Source organism: Bufo bufo, chromosome 11 (genome assembly GCF_905171765.1).
Source record: "Bufo bufo chromosome 11, aBufBuf1.1, whole genome shotgun sequence".
NCBI lineage: Eukaryota > Metazoa > Chordata > Amphibia > Anura > Bufonidae > Bufo > Bufo bufo.
In genome coordinates, this window is record NC_053399.1 from 101447732 (window position 1) to 101467091 (window position 19360).

General features: G+C 43.6%; 1 protein-coding gene across 1 annotated transcript; it reads right to left on the reverse strand.

Moving 5' to 3' along the window:
* Positions 1–5344: 5344 nt before the first annotated feature.
* On the reverse strand, positions 5345–10003 carry PSMB4 (proteasome 20S subunit beta 4). Its single transcript, XM_040411902.1, has 7 exons — positions 9847–10003; positions 6912–7118; positions 6037–6183; positions 5873–5954; positions 5679–5795; positions 5520–5608; positions 5345–5441 (listed from the first exon to the last, which is right to left on the reverse strand). Exons 1-7 carry the CDS (start codon positions 9942–9944, stop codon positions 5429–5431), a joined length of 753 nt encoding a protein of 250 aa, XP_040267836.1. The 5' UTR covers positions 9945–10003; the 3' UTR covers positions 5345–5428.
* Between the last annotated feature and the right edge of the window lie 9357 nt (positions 10004–19360).

Sequence of the window (19360 nt, forward strand, 5' to 3'; positions counted from 1 at the left end):
CCCGCGGTCTCGTACTAACGCCAGACGGGGGATAGGGAGAGACTCGCCTCCGGTTGATCTGGGGCCTGCTCCCGGAGCACTGAATGCCCGCTGGTTCATTGAAACCATGCCGGTTTGTGCGCCCAGCGGCGCTATACAAATTCATCACTTCCGGGTAGCTGTGACGTTTCCGGAAGTGACACGGAGGGCCGGCTTCGGGAAGCGGGAGAATTCAAATGGATCCTCCTGCTGCAGCGTCCTGCGGTGAGTGTTTACCCTCTGGCTATACTTCAGGATGTCTGCGTCTGAGCATACCGAGGCCTCTACTCTGCCGTCCGTAAGTTCCCCATAGGGGAGAGTTTTTCTTCCTCTCTCACCTGGGCACATTATTGATGGGTTTTCTCAGAGAATCCTTAGCAGTCTGGAAAAGCCAAGAAAAAACCCAAGAAGTCATCAAAGTGTACTTCATGTCTTGATCGACTACCTGATGACCACTCTAAAAAGTTGTGCAGGGATTGCATTTCTAAAATTGTCCGTGATGAACAGCCGTCCCTCATGGACGAGATTAAGTCTATGATTCAGGAAGAGATTAAATCCTCCTTTGCGGCTTTTTCTTCTCTTCAAACAGAGAAACCCGTTGTTTCGGAGCCCCCCGCCAAAAATCTGACTTATTTTTCATCCGATTCTGAAGTTTATGGGGGTTCGGCTTCCTCCTCTAGACATATGGAGGATGAAGATAAGCTCTCTGAACGAGAATTTTCAGAGAACAGAAGGAAATTTTATTTTTCTTCTGAGGATATGCCTGAGCTTTTAAAAGCCGTCAGAGCTACTATGGGAGTAGAGGAGGTCCCTTCTACTCCATCAGTACAAGATGAGATGTTTGGAGATCTCAGGGTAAAGAAATCCAGAGTCTTCCCTATTAATGATAATATCAAGGGGATGCTTTTGGATGAATGGGCAGATCCGGAGAAACGGCTGGGAGTTGCCAGATCCTTCCAAAACCGGCTTCTCTTTGATAAAGAAGAAGCTAGGACCTTTGATACCATCCCTAAAATTGATGCCCAGGTAGCTAGGGTCAATAAGAAGACCAGGATGCCTCTCAGCTCAAAGATCCACTGGATAGAAAGGCTGACGGCCTATTGAGAAGGTCCTGGGAGGCTGCCATGTTCATGCTTAAATCGAACATAGCAGCCACATCAATTTGCCAGATCTATGTTCATCTGTCTCTCAGAGTTAGAGAATAGGGCCTCCAGCGATTCCTCAACAAATGAGATTTTGAGTGCTATTCCCTTGTTAAAATCTGCTACAGCTTTTTTAGCGGACGCCTCCGCGGAGTCGGTACCTTTTTTGCAGCAAAGGATGCGGGTCTGTCCAATGCAGCTCGCCGTGCCTTGTGGGTGAAATGCTGGTCGGGGGACAAAGTGTCAAAATCTAGACTTTGCGGCATCCCCTTTTCTGGAGAGCATGTATTCGGACCAGAATTAGAAAAGATCCTAGAAAAGGCCTCGGATAAAAAGAAGTGTTTTCCGGAGGAAAAGGTCTATAAAAGGAAGTATCCCTTTCGTGCACCTTCCAACCAAAGTAGTCAGTACAGTGGTAAGGGCAAGTCAGGCCGTTTCAGTTACCCCAAAGGGGGGAGGGGTAGGGCTCCTGCCTCTGCCCCCCAAAAAGGAAATGGAAACCAGTGACATCAGGGTAGGGGGGAGATTGAGGATGTTTTTTCCCCATTGGGAGGAGATATCCTCAAACTCCTGGGCTCTGAGGATTGTAGAGTCAGGTTACAGAATACAATTCTCGGTTTCTCCCCCAAAGAGATTTCTAGTCACCAAGGTTGCGATCCCAGACTTCAATCATCCTATTCACATGGGCATTCGGGAACTACTCGCAAAAGGGGTAGTGGTGGAAGTACCACGATCCGAACAAGGAAAGGGGTTCTATTCAAACCTCTTCCTAGTGAAGAAGGAGGGATCCTATCGCACAATTATAAACTTAAAGCGCCTGAACAGGTACATTACCTATCAAAAATTCAGGATGGAGACCCTAAGATCTATAGTTCCTCTTCTCCAGAACAATTCAGTAATGTGCTCGTTCGATCTGACCGACGCCTACTATCATGTACCGATACATCCCAGCTCTCAACGGTTCTTAAGGTTCGCGGTCAGAGACCATCTGGGCAGAATTTTCCATTACCAATTCACCTCTCTCCCCTTCGGCATATCATCAGCCCCTCGAGTTTTTACAAAACTAATGATTGAGGTAGTGGCTTATCTAAGGAAGGAAGGTCTGACAGTTTTTCCATACTTAGATGATTTTCTGATCTCAAACAGTTCCGCTCTTCTTCTGCAGAGAGATCTAATTCTTTTCCGTTAAACCCTAGAGCAGTGATGTCGAACCTTTTAGAGGCCGAGTACCCAAACTGCAACCCAAAACCAACTTATTTATCGTAAAGTGCCAACATGGCAATTTAAACTGAATACTATAGTTCAATATAGTATATATTCCATGTACTTTATCATTTAGCTATTAAAGCCTGCCTACTTTCAGTGCGCTGCCTGCGCTGTTCATAGTGCGCCCTGCGCTGATGAATGGCAGGAAAAGTCTAAAGCATATTGGTACACCATAGACTTTTTTTCACAGTGCGGGTGCCCACAGAGAGGGCTCTGAGTGCCGCCTCTGGCACCCGTGCCATAGGTTCGCCATCACTGCCCTAGAGGGACTGGGTTGGTTGATCAACATAAGAAAATCACAGTTAGATCCGACAACAAAGATCCAGTTCCTGGGGGTTATTCTGGATTCCCAGAAACAGATAACCTGTTTACCTCAGAGCAAGATACAGGACATCCAAAAGAAAATCTCCATCTTCAACTCAAGGAGTTTCTGCTCCATCAGAGACTCAATGAGTCTCCTGGGGATCCTCACATCCTGCATACCGTCCGTTCAGTGGTGTCAGATCCATTTCCGAACCCTGTAGATATGGATCCTCAGGGTCTGGGACAGAAGGGAATCTTCCCTAGACCAAAAGGTGATCATCCCTCAGAGGATAAAAACCTCCCTTCTTTGGTGGAAAAACAGGCTCAATATCTCCAGAGGGGTGAAGTGGTCAAAGAATCCCTATGCCCAGATCACCACGGATGCAAGCCAGTACGGTTGGGGAGCGAAGGTCGGAGACGTTTATTACCAGGGATTCTGGCCAAAATCTTTCAGTCTCCAGTCATCAAATCTTCGAGAATTGAGGGCAGTCTGGGAAACTCTAAAGAAAGCAAAGATTCATCTTCAGGGCCATCACGTAAGAGTCCTGTCAGACAATACAACAGTGATAAGGTATTTAAATCATCAGGGAGGCACGGGTTCGAGCAGCCTGCTGGATTTGTCGGCAAAGATATTCACCTGGGCCGAAGCAAATGTCCAGTCAGTGTCTGCAGTCCACCTGAAAGGGTCCCTAAATGTGGAAGCAGATTACCTAAGCCGGGCAAAAATAGACCACTCAGAATGGTCCTTAAATGAGGAAGTCTTCCTGATGATATCGGACAAGTGGGGGAGACCAACAATAGATCTCTTTGCCACTCGAGTAAACTCAAAATTGCCAGTCTTTTGTTCCCTACATCCCAGAGACAACCCGAGATGTCTGGACGCTTTCTCTTTCAGATGGAACCGAGGTCTCTATTACGCTTTCCCTCCTCTTCCGTTAATACCGAGGGTGGTACAGAAGATCATACAGGACAGTACTTCAGTCATACTAGTGACACCCTACTGGCCAAAGAGGAGCTGGTTCCCAATCTTGTGGAACCTTGCCAGCGAGGATCCTTGGATTCTACCAAAGAGACGAGACATCCTTCACCAAGGTCCGATTCTACACCCGGACTCGGACTTCCTCAACCTAGCAGCCTGGATCCTGAAACCCAGATCCTAAAGCATCAGGGACTATCGGATGCGGTAATTTCAACCCTAAAGGCTTCCAAAAAGAAAGTCAATTTACCTGAAGATTTGGAAACGGTTCTGCTCGTGGTCAGGTTTGCCCTCACCAAATACCTCAGCTCCAAACATCCAAATGATTCTGGACTTTTTACAAAAAGGCTTTGACATGGGATTAAGACCATCCACACTCAGGGTACAGGTATCAGCCCTCAGTTGCTTTTACGACACCGAACCATAGGTGGATAAAGCGATTCATGAAGGCAATAACGAGGTTACGTCCGACTCTAAGGTCTCAGGTACCTACCTGGGATTTAGACATCGTCCTTAGGGGACTATCACATCCTCCATTTGAACCTCTGAGTGACTGCTCTCTGAAGCTAAAATCCTACAAGACTGCATTCCTGGTTGCCATCACCTCAGCGAGAAGAATAAGTGAACTACAGGCACTTTCAATTAGAGAGCCTTACCTAGAGGTCCTGGACGACAGGATAGTTCTAAAACTAGACCCGTGTTTTCTACCGAAAGTAGTCTCGAAATCTCATAAGGACCAGGAGATCACTCTTCCTTCCTTGTTTAACAACCCATCTAATGATCGGGAATCTACCCTTCATTCACTTGATGTCAGACGGGCAGTACTGGATTAGAGACCATTAAGGACTTTAGGAAGTCAGACTGCCTCTTTATCCAGTTTGGAGGAAGAAACAAGGGTCAGAAAGCTTCCAAGTCCTCCATTGCCAGATGGATCAAAGCTACCATCACTCTTTATTCCTTACAGAATCTTTCCTGCCCTGATATCAGAGCCCACTCTACTAGGGCAATGTCATCTTCTCAAGCAGAAAGAGCAGGTGTCTCCCTTGAGGAGATTTGTAAGGCAGCCACTTGGTCCAGTATCCATACTTTTGCCAAACATTATAGATTGGACCTTTTCAAAAAGACATATGTCTTTCCGACAAAAAGTCTTTCAGTCTGTGTCCCCCCCGTAGATTCATATTTGATATACCTCCTTGTATGGCCGTCGTGGTGATGATATGGAAAGCCGGAATTAGTACTTACCGGTAATTCATTTTCCATGAGATCACCACGACGGCCCGTATTTCTCACCCTGTTAATTACTTGGGGGTTGATATGATGAAATATCGTCTCCTGTTTATTTAAATTTTTTTCACGTGTGTATCCACCACCCTTTACTCTGGTATGTTGGAAGCACTGGTGGTGGGAGGGGGTATTTAAACCTTTCTCTGCTTCCTGCCCCTACAGAGGTCAGGGGTCAATCTCCTTGTATGGCCATCGTGGTGATCTCATGGAAAATGAATTACCAGTAAGTACTAATTCCGGCTTTTACAGGACCCCTTTTAATAAGTATTGAATATCAGATGCTACTGCAGTGTGGAGGTATAGGACCGCATTGTGTGCACAGGTCGAGAGGCTCAGATGACACGGATACCACGAATACAGTCTGACATTCAGATTTATTTCTCATATACAAAAGACAAATAATAAAGCAGAAAGATGTCATCTCAGGAGGCCACGGTCCTCATTCAAACCCACTGCAAGAGAAAGAGCAGCCATGATTATGGTTATACGTGGCTCGTCATTGGTACTGGGGGAGGGGCAACTCCACCAACCTGATCAGATGTGCAATCTCCCAGTTGGTGTCAGAAGACAGCGGCCCCTCGATCTCCACTCCGCTCTCTGTGACGGTGGCGATTTCATACTGAAAGGTAAGAGGACGGTTACCCCTGCCCAGCGCACACGGGTCCGAGCCTTTAGTACGGCTGACTTACTCTGTTGTAGGACCGGGCGTCCCGGTAGTACAGCACCTTCATGCAGCGCTCTATCAGCTGGCGCGCCTCCTCCCGGGTCAGCTGGGCCTTGTTCTCCACCTGGTCCCGCATCAGCGGCTGCACAAGGAAAGATGTGGTAACTACACCTGTAAGCACCGCCATCCTGCCCCAACACCCCCCCAGCGGCTACATACCTGAGCTAGGTAAGCACCAAAGCCAGTGGCTATGGTCGGGGCTTCATAGGCCACACCCAACTTGTCCACATAACCCAGGAAACTGGAAATGCAAATACAAACTGGTCAGAACTTGACGAAGGAGTAGATCCCTGAGGATGGGCAGACGAGGACTGCGGGCGCACCTCTCTCCTTTGTAGAACCCCGCCAGCACCACCGTGTTCCAGAGCGGGTTCATCTTGCTCCTGCGGTTGTACATGACACGGGTGAGCCATGAGTGGACAGCCTTCGGACTGTAGCCGTGTCCGTCTCCCACCAGCTCCTCGTCAATCCTGTGACACAAACAAGGCGGTCACCCAAAGTCCTTACATTACCGGAGGTTACAGGTACTCGCCTCAGATTAGGCCCGTACAGTAAAGACCTGAAGGGGCAAGTGCTAGCAGAGACCCCAATAACAGTGAACCAATCAGCAGTAGCCATTATGTGATGGGCAGGGTGGGACCGGACCAGTACTCAGTATAGGCAATGAGCGGGTGATGGGCAGGACGGTGCCAGTACTCAGTATAGGCACTAAGCGGGTGATTGGCAGGATGACAGTACGGGGTCGGTACTCAGTATAGGCACTAAGCAGGTGATGGGCAGGATGACAGAACGGGGCCGGGTTTGGTACTCAGTATAGGCACCGAGCGGGTGATGGGCAGGATGACAGGGCTGGGTTCGGTACTCAGTATAGGCACCGAGCGGGTGATGGGCAGGATGACAGTACAGGGCCAGTACTCAGTATAGGCACCGAGCGGGTGATGGGCAGGATGACAGTACAGGGCCAGTACTCAGTATAGGCACCGAGCGGGTGATGGGCAGGATGACAGTACAGGGCCAGTACTCAGTATAGGCACCGAGCGGGTGATGGGCAGGATGACAATACAGGGCCAGTACTCAGTATAGGCACCGAGCGGGTGATGGGCAGGAGGACAGGGCTGAGTTAAGCACACACATATACGGTGGGATATTGGGAGACATACAGCCTTCATTACAGCGGTAGGGACCCTGGCACACTTACACCATCTGGTCGAGCACCTGCTTCAGATACTGGTAGTCGGCGTAGTCTCCGGATGCCCCCAGCATGGTGCAGGAATTAACCTTCATTATCCTGGAGATGTTGCGGAATCTGGCCAGGGAGCCGTACGAACCCAACATGTCTGCAGCGATCATCACCCCGCCATCAAACTTCACACCCAGCACCGACGTCCCGGTCACCATGGGATTCCTGCAGAGAGACGAGCTTCCGTGTGATACATGGGCAGGACCGCCACCGCCTCACAGAGCATACAGGACGGTGACGGGTAGCGGTCAGACATGGCACAGGTAGTACTATGTCAGCCCGAAATAACTACAACCCTGTCATATGAAAATATATATTACATTGTATGCATAAGGGGCACATATGGGAGTGCACAAGTATCTATACAGGAAAACTGTATTCATTTATTTTCTATTAGATTACTCGATTAATCGTAAAAAATAAGCAATATAATACTCGAGTACTGAAATAATTGTTTACTGAAGCCCTAGTACACGCACACGTGTGTGTGTGTGTGTGTGTGTGTGTGTGTGTGTGTGTGTGTGTGTGTGTGTGTGTGTGTGTGTATATATATATCTCTTACACACATACATACAGGGTATACACACACAGGGTATACACATACATACATACACACAGGGTACACACATACATACAGGGTATACACATACATACATACATACAGGGTATACACATACATACATACATACATACATACAGGGTATACACATACATACATACATACATACATACAGGGTATACACATACATACATACATACATACATACATACAGGGTATACACATACATACATACATACATACAGGGTATACACATACATACATACATACATACAGGGTATACACATACATACATACAGGGTATACACATACATACATACATACATACATACAGGGTATACACATACATACATACATACATACATACAGGGTATACACATACATACATACATACATACAGGGTATACACATACATACATACACACATACAGGGTATACACATACATACATACATACAGGGTATACACATACATACATACAGGGTATACACATACATACATACAGGGTATACACATACATACATACAGGGTATACACATACATACATACATACATACAGGGTATACACATACATACATACATACATACAGGGTATACACATACATACATACATACAGGGTATACACATACATACATACATACATACAGGGTATACACATACATACATACATACATACAGGGTATACACATACATACATACATACAGGGTATACACATACATACATACATACATACAGGGTATACACATACATACATACATACAGGGTATACACATACATACATACATACATACAGGGTATACACATACATACATACATACATACAGGGTATACACATACATACATACATACATACATACAGGGTATACACATACATACATACATACATACATACAGGGTATACACATACATACATACATACAGGGTATACACATACATACATACATACAGGGTATACACATACATACATACATACATACAGGGTATACACATACATACATACATACAGGGTATACACATACATACATACATACAGGGTATACACATACATACATACATACAGGGTATACACATACATACATACATACAGGGTATACACATACATACATACATACAGGGTATACACATACATACATACATACATACAGGGTATACACATACATACATACATACAGGGTATACACATACATACATACATACATACAGGGTATACACATACAGGGTATACACATACAGGGGTATACACATACAGGGGTATACACATACAGGGTATACACATACATACATACATACAGGGTATACACATACATACATACATACATACAGGGTATACACATACATACATACATACATACAGGGTATACACATACATACATACAGGGTATACACATACATACATACAGGGTATACACATACAGGGGTATACACATACAGGGGTATACACATACAGGGGTATACACATACAGGGGTATACACACACACACACATACAGGGGTATACACACACACATACAGGGTATACACATACACACATACAGGGTATACACATACATACATACAGGGTATACACATACATACATACAGGGTATACACATACAGGGGTATACACATACAGGGGTATACACATACAGGGGTATACACATACAGGGGTATACACACACACACACACACATACAGGGGTATACACACACACATACAGGGTATACACATACACACATACAGGGTATACACATACACACATACAGGGTATACACATACACACATACAGGGTATACACATACACACATACAGGGTATACACATACACACATACAGGGTATACACATACATACATACAGGGTATACACATACATACATACAGGGTATACACATACATACATACAGGGTATACACATACATACATACAGGGTATACACATACAGGGGTATACACATACAGGGGTATACACACACACACACACACACATACAGGGGTATACACACACACATACAGGGTATACACATACACACATACAGGGTATACACATACACACATACAGGGTATACACATACATACATACAGGGTATACACATACATACATACAGGGTATACACATACAGGGGTATACACACACACAGATATATATATTACACACATACATTTTGTTGGCAGTATCAGAAAACGAAAGTGAAAGTAGCGGCTGCGGAGCACTGCTGATAACTATAGGGACACAGGGGCCCCAGTAACAGGACTCGGCTATCACAGCTGTACCTCTTCCCCCCAATACCAGGGGGTCGGTAGTAGTCGGGAAGGGGGGGTCTCTACTCCTCCAGACATAGGACTGCTCCCCACTACTTACACCGTGTGTCTGACGGGACCCACGCCCGGGAAGGAGTGCAGTTCTCCCGGTGCCGGTCCTCCGGGGAACAGCCGCATCCCGCCGCTCATCATCATCATGCCTGCTCAACAATGACACTGCGCCTCTGCCGGAAACCACGTGACTGAGAGGACTTCCGCCCGGCCGCCATGTAAGGGCTGGCACTAGGGGCGGAGCCGGCGATGGCGCCAACCGGAAGATGGAGGCGGCTGGTAGGTACAGTGCTGAGGAGAGGGGCGGCCTCCGCTCACTCATGTATCACCTTCCGCATAGTACTGCTTGTGGAGAGTTGTACTCCTCACCTGCTGCGGTGTGGGAACTGCGTGTAAAAGTATGTGTACGCGACATATAATGTACATGTACACCCCATATATACTACACCCCATATATACTATACACCCCATATATACAGTACATGTATACCCCATATATACTACACCCCATATATACAGTACATGTATACCCCATATATACTATACACCCCATATATACAGTACATGTACACCCCATATATACTATACACCCCATATATACAGTACATGTATACCCCATATATACTACACCCCATATATACTATACACCCCATATATACAGTACATGTATACCCCATATATACTATACACCCCATATATACAGTACATGTACACCCCATATATACTATACACCCCATATATACAGTACATGTATACCCCATATATACTACACCCCATATATACTATACACCCCATATATACAGTACATGTATACCCCATATATACTACACCCCATATATACAGTACATGTATACCCCATATATACTATACACCCCATATATACAGTACATGTACACCCCATATATACTATACACCCCATATATACAGTACATGTATACCCCATATATACTACACCCCATATATACTATACACCCCATATATACAGTACATGTATACCCCATATATACTATACACCCCATATATACAGTACATGTACACCCCATATATACTATACACCCCATATATACAGTACATGTATACCCCATATATACTACACCCCATATATACTATACACCCCATATATACAGTACATGTATACCCCATATATACTATACACCCCATATACACAGTACATGTACACCCCATATATACTATACACCCCATATACACAGTACATGTACACCCCATATATACTATACACCCCATATATACAGTACATGTATACCCCATATATACTACACCCCATATATACTATACACCCCATATACACAGTACATGTATACCCCATATATACTATACACCCCATATACACAGTACATGTACACCCCATATATACTATACACCCCATATATACAGTACATGTATACCCCATATATACTACACCCCATATATACTATACACCCCATATATACTACATGTATACCCCATATATACTACACCCCATATATACTATACACCCCATATATACTACATGTATACCCCATATATACTACACCCCATATATACTATACACCCCATATATACAGTACATGTATACCCCATATATACTACACCCCATATATACTATACACCCCATATATACTACATGTATACCCCATATATACTACACCCCATATATACTATACACCCCATATATACTACATGTATACCCCATATATACTACACCCCATATATACTACACCCCATATATACTACATGTATACCCCATATATACTATACACCCCATATATACTACACCCCATATATACTACACCCCATATATACTACATGTATACCCCATATATACTATACACCCCATATATACTACACCCCATATATACTATACACCCCATATATACAGTACATGTACACCCCATATATACTACACCCCATATATACTATACACCCCATATATACTACACCCCATATATACTATACACCCCATATATACAGTACATGTACACCCCATATATACTACACCCCATATATACTATACACCCCATATATACTACATGTATACCCCATATATACTACACCCCATATATACTACACCCCATATATACTACACCCCATATATACTACATGTATACCCCATATATACTATACACCCCATATATACTACACCCCATATATACTACACCCCATATATACTACATGTATACCCCATATATACTATACACCCCATATATACAGTACATGTATACCCCATATATACTACACCCCATATATACTACACCCCATATATACTACACCCCATATATACTACACCCCATATATACTATACACCCCATATATACAGTACATGTACACCCCATATATACTACACCCCATATATACTATACACCCCATATATACTACACCCCATATATACTATACACCCCATATATACAGTACATGTACACCCCATATATACTACACCCCATATATACTATACACCCCATATATACTACATGTATACCCCATATATACTACACCCCATATATACTACACCCCATATATACTACACCCCATATATACTACATGTATACCCCATATATACTATACACCCCATATATACTACACCCCATATATACTACACCCCATATATACTACATGTATACCCCATATATACTATACACCCCATATATACAGTACATGTATACCCCATATATACTACACCCCATATATACTACACCCCATATATACTACATGTATACCCCATATATACTACACCCCATATATACTACACCCCATATATACTACATGTATACCCCATATATACTATACATCATATATACAGTACATGTATACCCCATATATACTATACACCCCATATACACAGTACATGTATACCCCATATATACTATACACCCCATATATACAGTACATGTATACCCCATATATACTATACATCATATATACAGTACATGTATACCCCATATATACTATACACCCCATATATACAGTACATGTATACCCCATATATACTACACCCCATATATACTATACACCCCATATATACTACATGTATACCCCATATATACTACACCCCATATATACTACACCCCATATATACTACACCCCATATATACTACACCCCATATATACTACATGTATACCCCATATATACTACACCCCATATATACTACACCCCATATATACTACATGTATACCCCATATATACTATACATCATATATACAGTACATGTATACCCCATATATACTATACACCCCATATATACAGTACATGTATACCCCATATATACTATACACCATATATACTATACACCCCATATATACAGTACATGTATACCCCATATATACTACACCCCATATATACTACACCCCATATATACTACATGTATACCCCATATATACTACACCCCATATATACTACACCCCATATATACTACATGTATACCCCATATATACTACACCCCATATATACTACACCCCATATATACAGTACATGTATACCCCATATATACTATACATCATATATACAGTACATGTATACCCCATATATACTATACACCCCATATATACAGTACATGTATACCCCATATATACTACACCCCATATATACTACACCCCATATATACTACATGTATACCCCATATATACTACACCCCATATATACTACACCCCATATATACTACATGTATACCCCATATATACTACACCCCATATATACTACATGTATACCCCATATATACTACACCCCATATATACTATACACCCCATATATACTACATGTATACCCCATATATACTACACCCCATATATACTACACCCCATATATACTATACACCCCATATATACAGTACATGTATACCCCATATATACTACACCCCATATATACAGTACATGTACACCCCATATATACTACACCCCATATATACTATACACCATATATACTACATGTATACCCCATATATACTATACACCCCATATATACTACACCCCATATATACTACATGTATACCCCATATATACTACACCCCATATATACTACACCCCATATATACTACATGTATACCCCATATATACTACACCCCATATATACTACACCCCATATATACTACATGTATACCCCATATATACTACACCCCATATATACTACACCCCATATATACAGTACATGTACACCCCATATATACTACACCCCATATATACTACACCCCATATATACTATACACCCCATATATACTACATGTATACCCCATATATACTACACCCCATATATACTACACCCCATATATACTATACACCCCATATATACTACATGTATACCCCATATATACTACACCCCATATATACTACACCCCATATATACTATACACCCCATATATACTACATGTATACCCCATATATACTACACCCCATATATACTACACCCCATATATACTACACCCCATATATACTACACCCCATATATACTACACACCCCATATATACTACATGTATACCCCATATATACTACACCCCATATATACTACACCCCATATATACTACACCCCATATATACTACACACCCCATATATACTACATGTATACCCCATATATACTACACCCCATATATACTACACCCCATATATACTATACACCCCATATATACTACACCCCATATATACTATACACCCCATATATACTACATGTATACCCCATATATACTACACCCCATATATACAGTACATGTACACCCCATATATACTATACCCCATATACAGTACATGTATACCCCATATATACTATACACCCCATATATACAGTACATGTATACCCCATATATACTATACACCCCATATATACAGTACATGTATACCCCATATATACTATACATCTTATATACAGTACATGTATACCCCATATATACTATACACCCCATATATACAGTACATGTATACACCATATATACTATACACCCCATATATACAGTACATGTATACCCCATATATACTATACACCCCATATATACAGTACATGTATACCCCATATATACTATACACCCCATATATACAGTACATGTATACCCCATATATACTATACACCCCATATATACAGTACATGTATACACCATATATACTATACAGTAGAAAATTGGTACCTGGAATTTTACTTTCCTTGAGTCCGAAGGCAGCACAGAATGGGGTTAACGTTGACCTCTTTTAGTTTCATAGGACCGCCCACCTAGATTTAAACAATCAAACAATTAGTCAATCACATAATTAGTACACCTATAAGGTCTGGTGAATTGCAACTGCCCCTTGTATTAAAAAATAGATCCACACAGTTGCAGAACAAAAAATATAATTTATTTAGGGAGGGTAAGCCTGTGCTGCCTTCGGACTCAAGGAAAGTAAAATTCCAGGTACCAATTTTCTACTTTCCCTTATCGTCCTCGGCAGCACAGAATGGGATTTTTATAGATTCCAAAGGGGGGGATTATACTGAAGCTGAACTTAGAATGCCTGTGCCAAAGGCTGAGCTCCTGGACTCGATGTCGAGGCGATAATGCTTTGCGAAGGTGGAAGGAGTGGACCAGGAGGCTGCGCTGCAGATTTCTTGTATAGACACCTGCCCATATTCCGCCCAAGAGGCTGCTGTCGATCTTGTGGAATGAGCCTTGATGGAAAGTGGTGGAGTTTCCCCCTCTAACAAGTAGGTTTCTGTGATGGTGTTCTTTATCCACCGGGCGAGTGAATCCTTGTATGGCGTTCGCCCTCTTCTCGGTCCAGAATAAAGCAGAAAAAGACTTTCGTCTAAACGGAACTCTTCCGTTCTTCGCAAATAAATTTCTACTGCTCTTTTCACATCTAGCATATGTAATTGCTCCTGTTCTTCATCCGCCGGATTTGGGAAGAATGTAGGCAAGAAGGTTTCCCTATTAATATTCATAGTGGAAGGAACCTTTGGTTGAAAGGAAGGTATGGTTCTAATCAATATCCCATCAGGAAGGATTCGTATATATGGATGTCTGGAAGATAACGCTCGTAGTTCCCCCAATCTTTTCGCCGAAGTAATGGCTACAAGAAACAGAACTTTGAAGGAGAGATATCTGATGTCCACCTGTTCCAGCGGTTCAAAGGGTGGTCTTGTGAGTCCCCTTAGTACTAGGGATAAGTCCCACACAGGAAAGGGTTCGTGAATCACCGGTCTTAGCCTTTTCAAGGCCTTGAAGAATCTGACTATCAGAGGATGGAACAGATATTTATTCTCTGTCAAGATATTAATGGCAGTCATCTGGGATTTTAAGGTATTCGGCTTCAAGCCCATATCAAATCCTTCTTGAAGGAACTGAAGAATACTGGAGATGTTTATTTCCGTATATCCCTTTCCCGACAACCAAGACCGGAATTTTCCTAATACTTTGGCATATTTCACATTGGTAGAACGCTTGCGGGAATTCATTAATGTGTCAATGACCGAAGCTGGTAGGCCCTCTTCCTCTAATCTGCTTCTCTCAACATCCAGGCCGTGAGGTGCAACCTGTCTAGGTTCTGATGGAATAGACCCTGCTGGAGGAGAAGGTCGGGGGCACATGGAAGCTTCCAATAGTTCCCTCCGGACAGTTGGAGAAGAAGAGGAAACCATGACCTCCGGGGCCAAAATGGTGCTATTAGTATTACTTTGGGTCTTTCTACCGCAATCTTCTGTAGAACCCTCGGTATGAGGGGTACTGGTGGAAATAGGTAGACAAATAGGCGACTCCAAGACATCGAGAAGGCGTCTACCACTGTCGGCCCGTCGTGTTTGCTCAGGGAACAGAACTTCTGGAGTTTCCGATTTTGTCTGGAGGCCATCAGATCCCAGGTTGGACAACCCCATCTGGCTATGATTTGCTTGAAGTAAATCGGATTCAAACCCCACTCGCTCGGACTGACTGTCATCCGACTCAGACGATCTGCTTGTATATTGTAACAGCCTCTTATATGAATCGCTCTTAATTGCAAAAGATGTGATTCTGCCCAGATGAAAATCCGTTTGCATAATTTCATTAAGGACGGGCTCCTCGTTCCTCCTTGTTTGTTCAGATAGAACACCGTGGAGAGGTTGTCTGAGCGAACCAGCACCGATTTTCCTTCCAGGAGGGTTTGAAAATGGACTAGTGATTCCAGAACAGCCTTCATTTCCTTGAAGTTCGAGGACTGTCGCATATCCTGGGGAGACCATTTCCCTTGGATCCATCTGTTCTGCACGTGAGCTCCCCAGCCTCTGGCTGAGGCATCCGTGGTCATTATTATCGGTGACAGATACTGAAATGATTTCCCTACTGTGAGCTTCTCCGTCTGTAACCACCAGTTCAGACTCTGAATAACGGAAGGCCTCAGGCTGATTCTTCTTTCCAAATCGCAATGACTGGTGCGTCTTGCCTGTATCATATTCCATTGAAGGTCTCGCATATGGATCTTCGCCCAGGGGACCGCATCTATGGTAGAAGTCAGATGACCCAAGGTCTTCATCACTCTGCGTACGGATGGCTTGTGAATGGATCTCAAGGTTCTCACTTCCTCTCTGATCTTCTGACCCTTGTCTGAAGGAAGGAACACTTTCATGCAGCGGGTGTCTACCACCATCCCCAAAAATCTTTTCGACGTCGTTGGGGAGAGCTGAGATTTCTTCCAACTCATTATGAAACCGAGGGACTGGAGAAGTGAGATGACTGTACGGAGATGAAGTTGTAACTGTTCCTCCGTTGCTGCTGCCACTAGCCAGTCGTCGAGGTAAGGATAGACTTGAATGGCCTGTAAGCGTAGATGCACTGCTGCTACCACTGATATTTTGGTAAAAATCCTGGGTGCGGACGTCAGCCCGAAGGGCAATGCTCTGAATTGAAAGTGCAGGATCCTTCCTGCTCTTCTGACGGCCACTCTTAGGAATTTCCTTGAGGACGATCTTATGGGCACATGCAGGTAGGCGTCCTCCAAGTCCAGGGAGGCCATGAACTGATCTCGCTGAAGAGTGGACACCACCGATCTTAATGTTTCCATTTTGAAATGGATTTTTTTCAGAAAATGATTTAAGTATCTGAGGTCTATAACGAGACGCCAATCCCCGCTTGCTTTTGGGACTAGAAACAACCTGGAGTAGACTCCCTTTTTTTCTTGACCTCTTGGTACCCGTTCTAAAGCTCCTTTCTTTAGAAATTGGTCCACCAGGTGATCTATACGAGGGTCTTCTCTTTGAAACAGAAATCTGCTTCTTGGCTGATGAAGAAACTCTAGCGAGTATCCGTCCCTTATTAGATCCAGAACCCATTTGTCTGTAGTGATTCTCTCCCAGTTGTTGTAGAAGTGGGATAAGCGACCTCCTACAGACTGGCTTTCGACGTCAGAAATCAGCCTTGGAGTTTTTACTGATGTCTTCCTTTCCTCTTGCTTTTTCAGCAGAACTGGGAAGGACTCTTCTGTCTGACCGGCCTCTGCTAGATCGCCCACGATAGCCTGTTCTGCGGTAAGGCTGCCTACCAAAGGGACGAAAATTCCTTGGACGGATCTTGGTTTTAAACTGAGGGAACTTCAGAGATTTTTCATCCGAATTGGCTTCTAACAGCTTGTCTAGCTGAGAGCCGAACAGTCTCCCAGGCTCAAAGGGTAGAGCGCAGAGGTTGGTCTTTGAGGCAACATCTCCTGCCCATAGCTTGAGCCACAAGGTCCTTCTTATTGAATTTGAGAGGGCCATATCTTTAGCCAGGAATCTCAGCGAATCCACTGGAAAGTCGCACAAAAACTCAGCGGCCATTTTAAGGGATGGCAGTTGAAGGAGCAGGTCTTCTCTGGAGACTCCGTCCTCGATGTCCCTTCCTAGGTGACTTAGCCAGATTCTGAGGGCTCGAGCCACGGGTACTGCGGCCATGGCTGCCTTACTTAACGTGGCCAAGTAAGAATGCAGTCTCTTTAGCAAGTTATCTGCCTTTCTGTCCATCGGGTCCCTCAGCAGCGCGGAGTCATCTGCAGGAAAGAAGGACCTTTTAGCCAGCCTTGTTACCGCAGGATCAACTCTGGCGGGGACTTCCCAGCTTGAGGACTCAGCGGAGTCGATCTTATAAACGGAACGGAATCTTGAGCCCGGATCTATTTTCCTCAGGGGACATTTACATTCCTTCTGGAATATGGAGTCCAGAACTGGATGGCTTGGAAGGACCGAAGCTTTTTTCTTTGGGAAATAGAAGAGACTCTCCTTGTCCTGTGCGGCAACAGGGTCTTCCTTAGTCTCCATTATTCCCTTTACATCTTTGATTAAGCGATTCGCATTCTTCCTATCAAAAAGGAAATTCTCCTTCATATTAGAGACTTCCCAATCCGAGCCTGAGTCTTCGCTCTCAGACGTCAGAGACTCGTCAGAGGATGAGGAGATAGGATCGCGCTTTCTCTTTTTGGCTTTCTGTTTCTGCTTTGTCAGAAAGGACTTAAAGAGGCTCATTAGTCTTCTGGACTCTGCGTCAGACTCGTCTTCAGGCTGAGTGCAGGAAGCGCAGATATTGGAGTGTGAATCCTCCGGTAAGGGATGAATGCAAGAGATGCAGCGGGATTGCTTCTTCCTAGACTTTTTTGAACCAGCAGAAG

What these genes read in the sequence shown, in the direction of transcription:
- PSMB4 (XM_040411902.1), bottom strand. Translation starts at nt 9,944, where the DNA reads ATGATGATGATGAGCGGCGGGATGCGGCTGTTCCCCGGAGGACCGGCA. An exon ending in CAGGTGCTCGACCAGATGGT is followed by an intron (nt 6,184 to 6,911) that starts GTAAGTGTGCCA and finishes TTTGTGTCACAG; the next exon opens with GATTGACGAGGAGCTGGTGG. An exon ending in TTGGTGCTTACCTAGCTCAG is followed by an intron (nt 5,796 to 5,872) that starts GTATGTAGCCGC and finishes TTCCTTGTGCAG; the next exon opens with CCGCTGATGCGGGACCAGGT.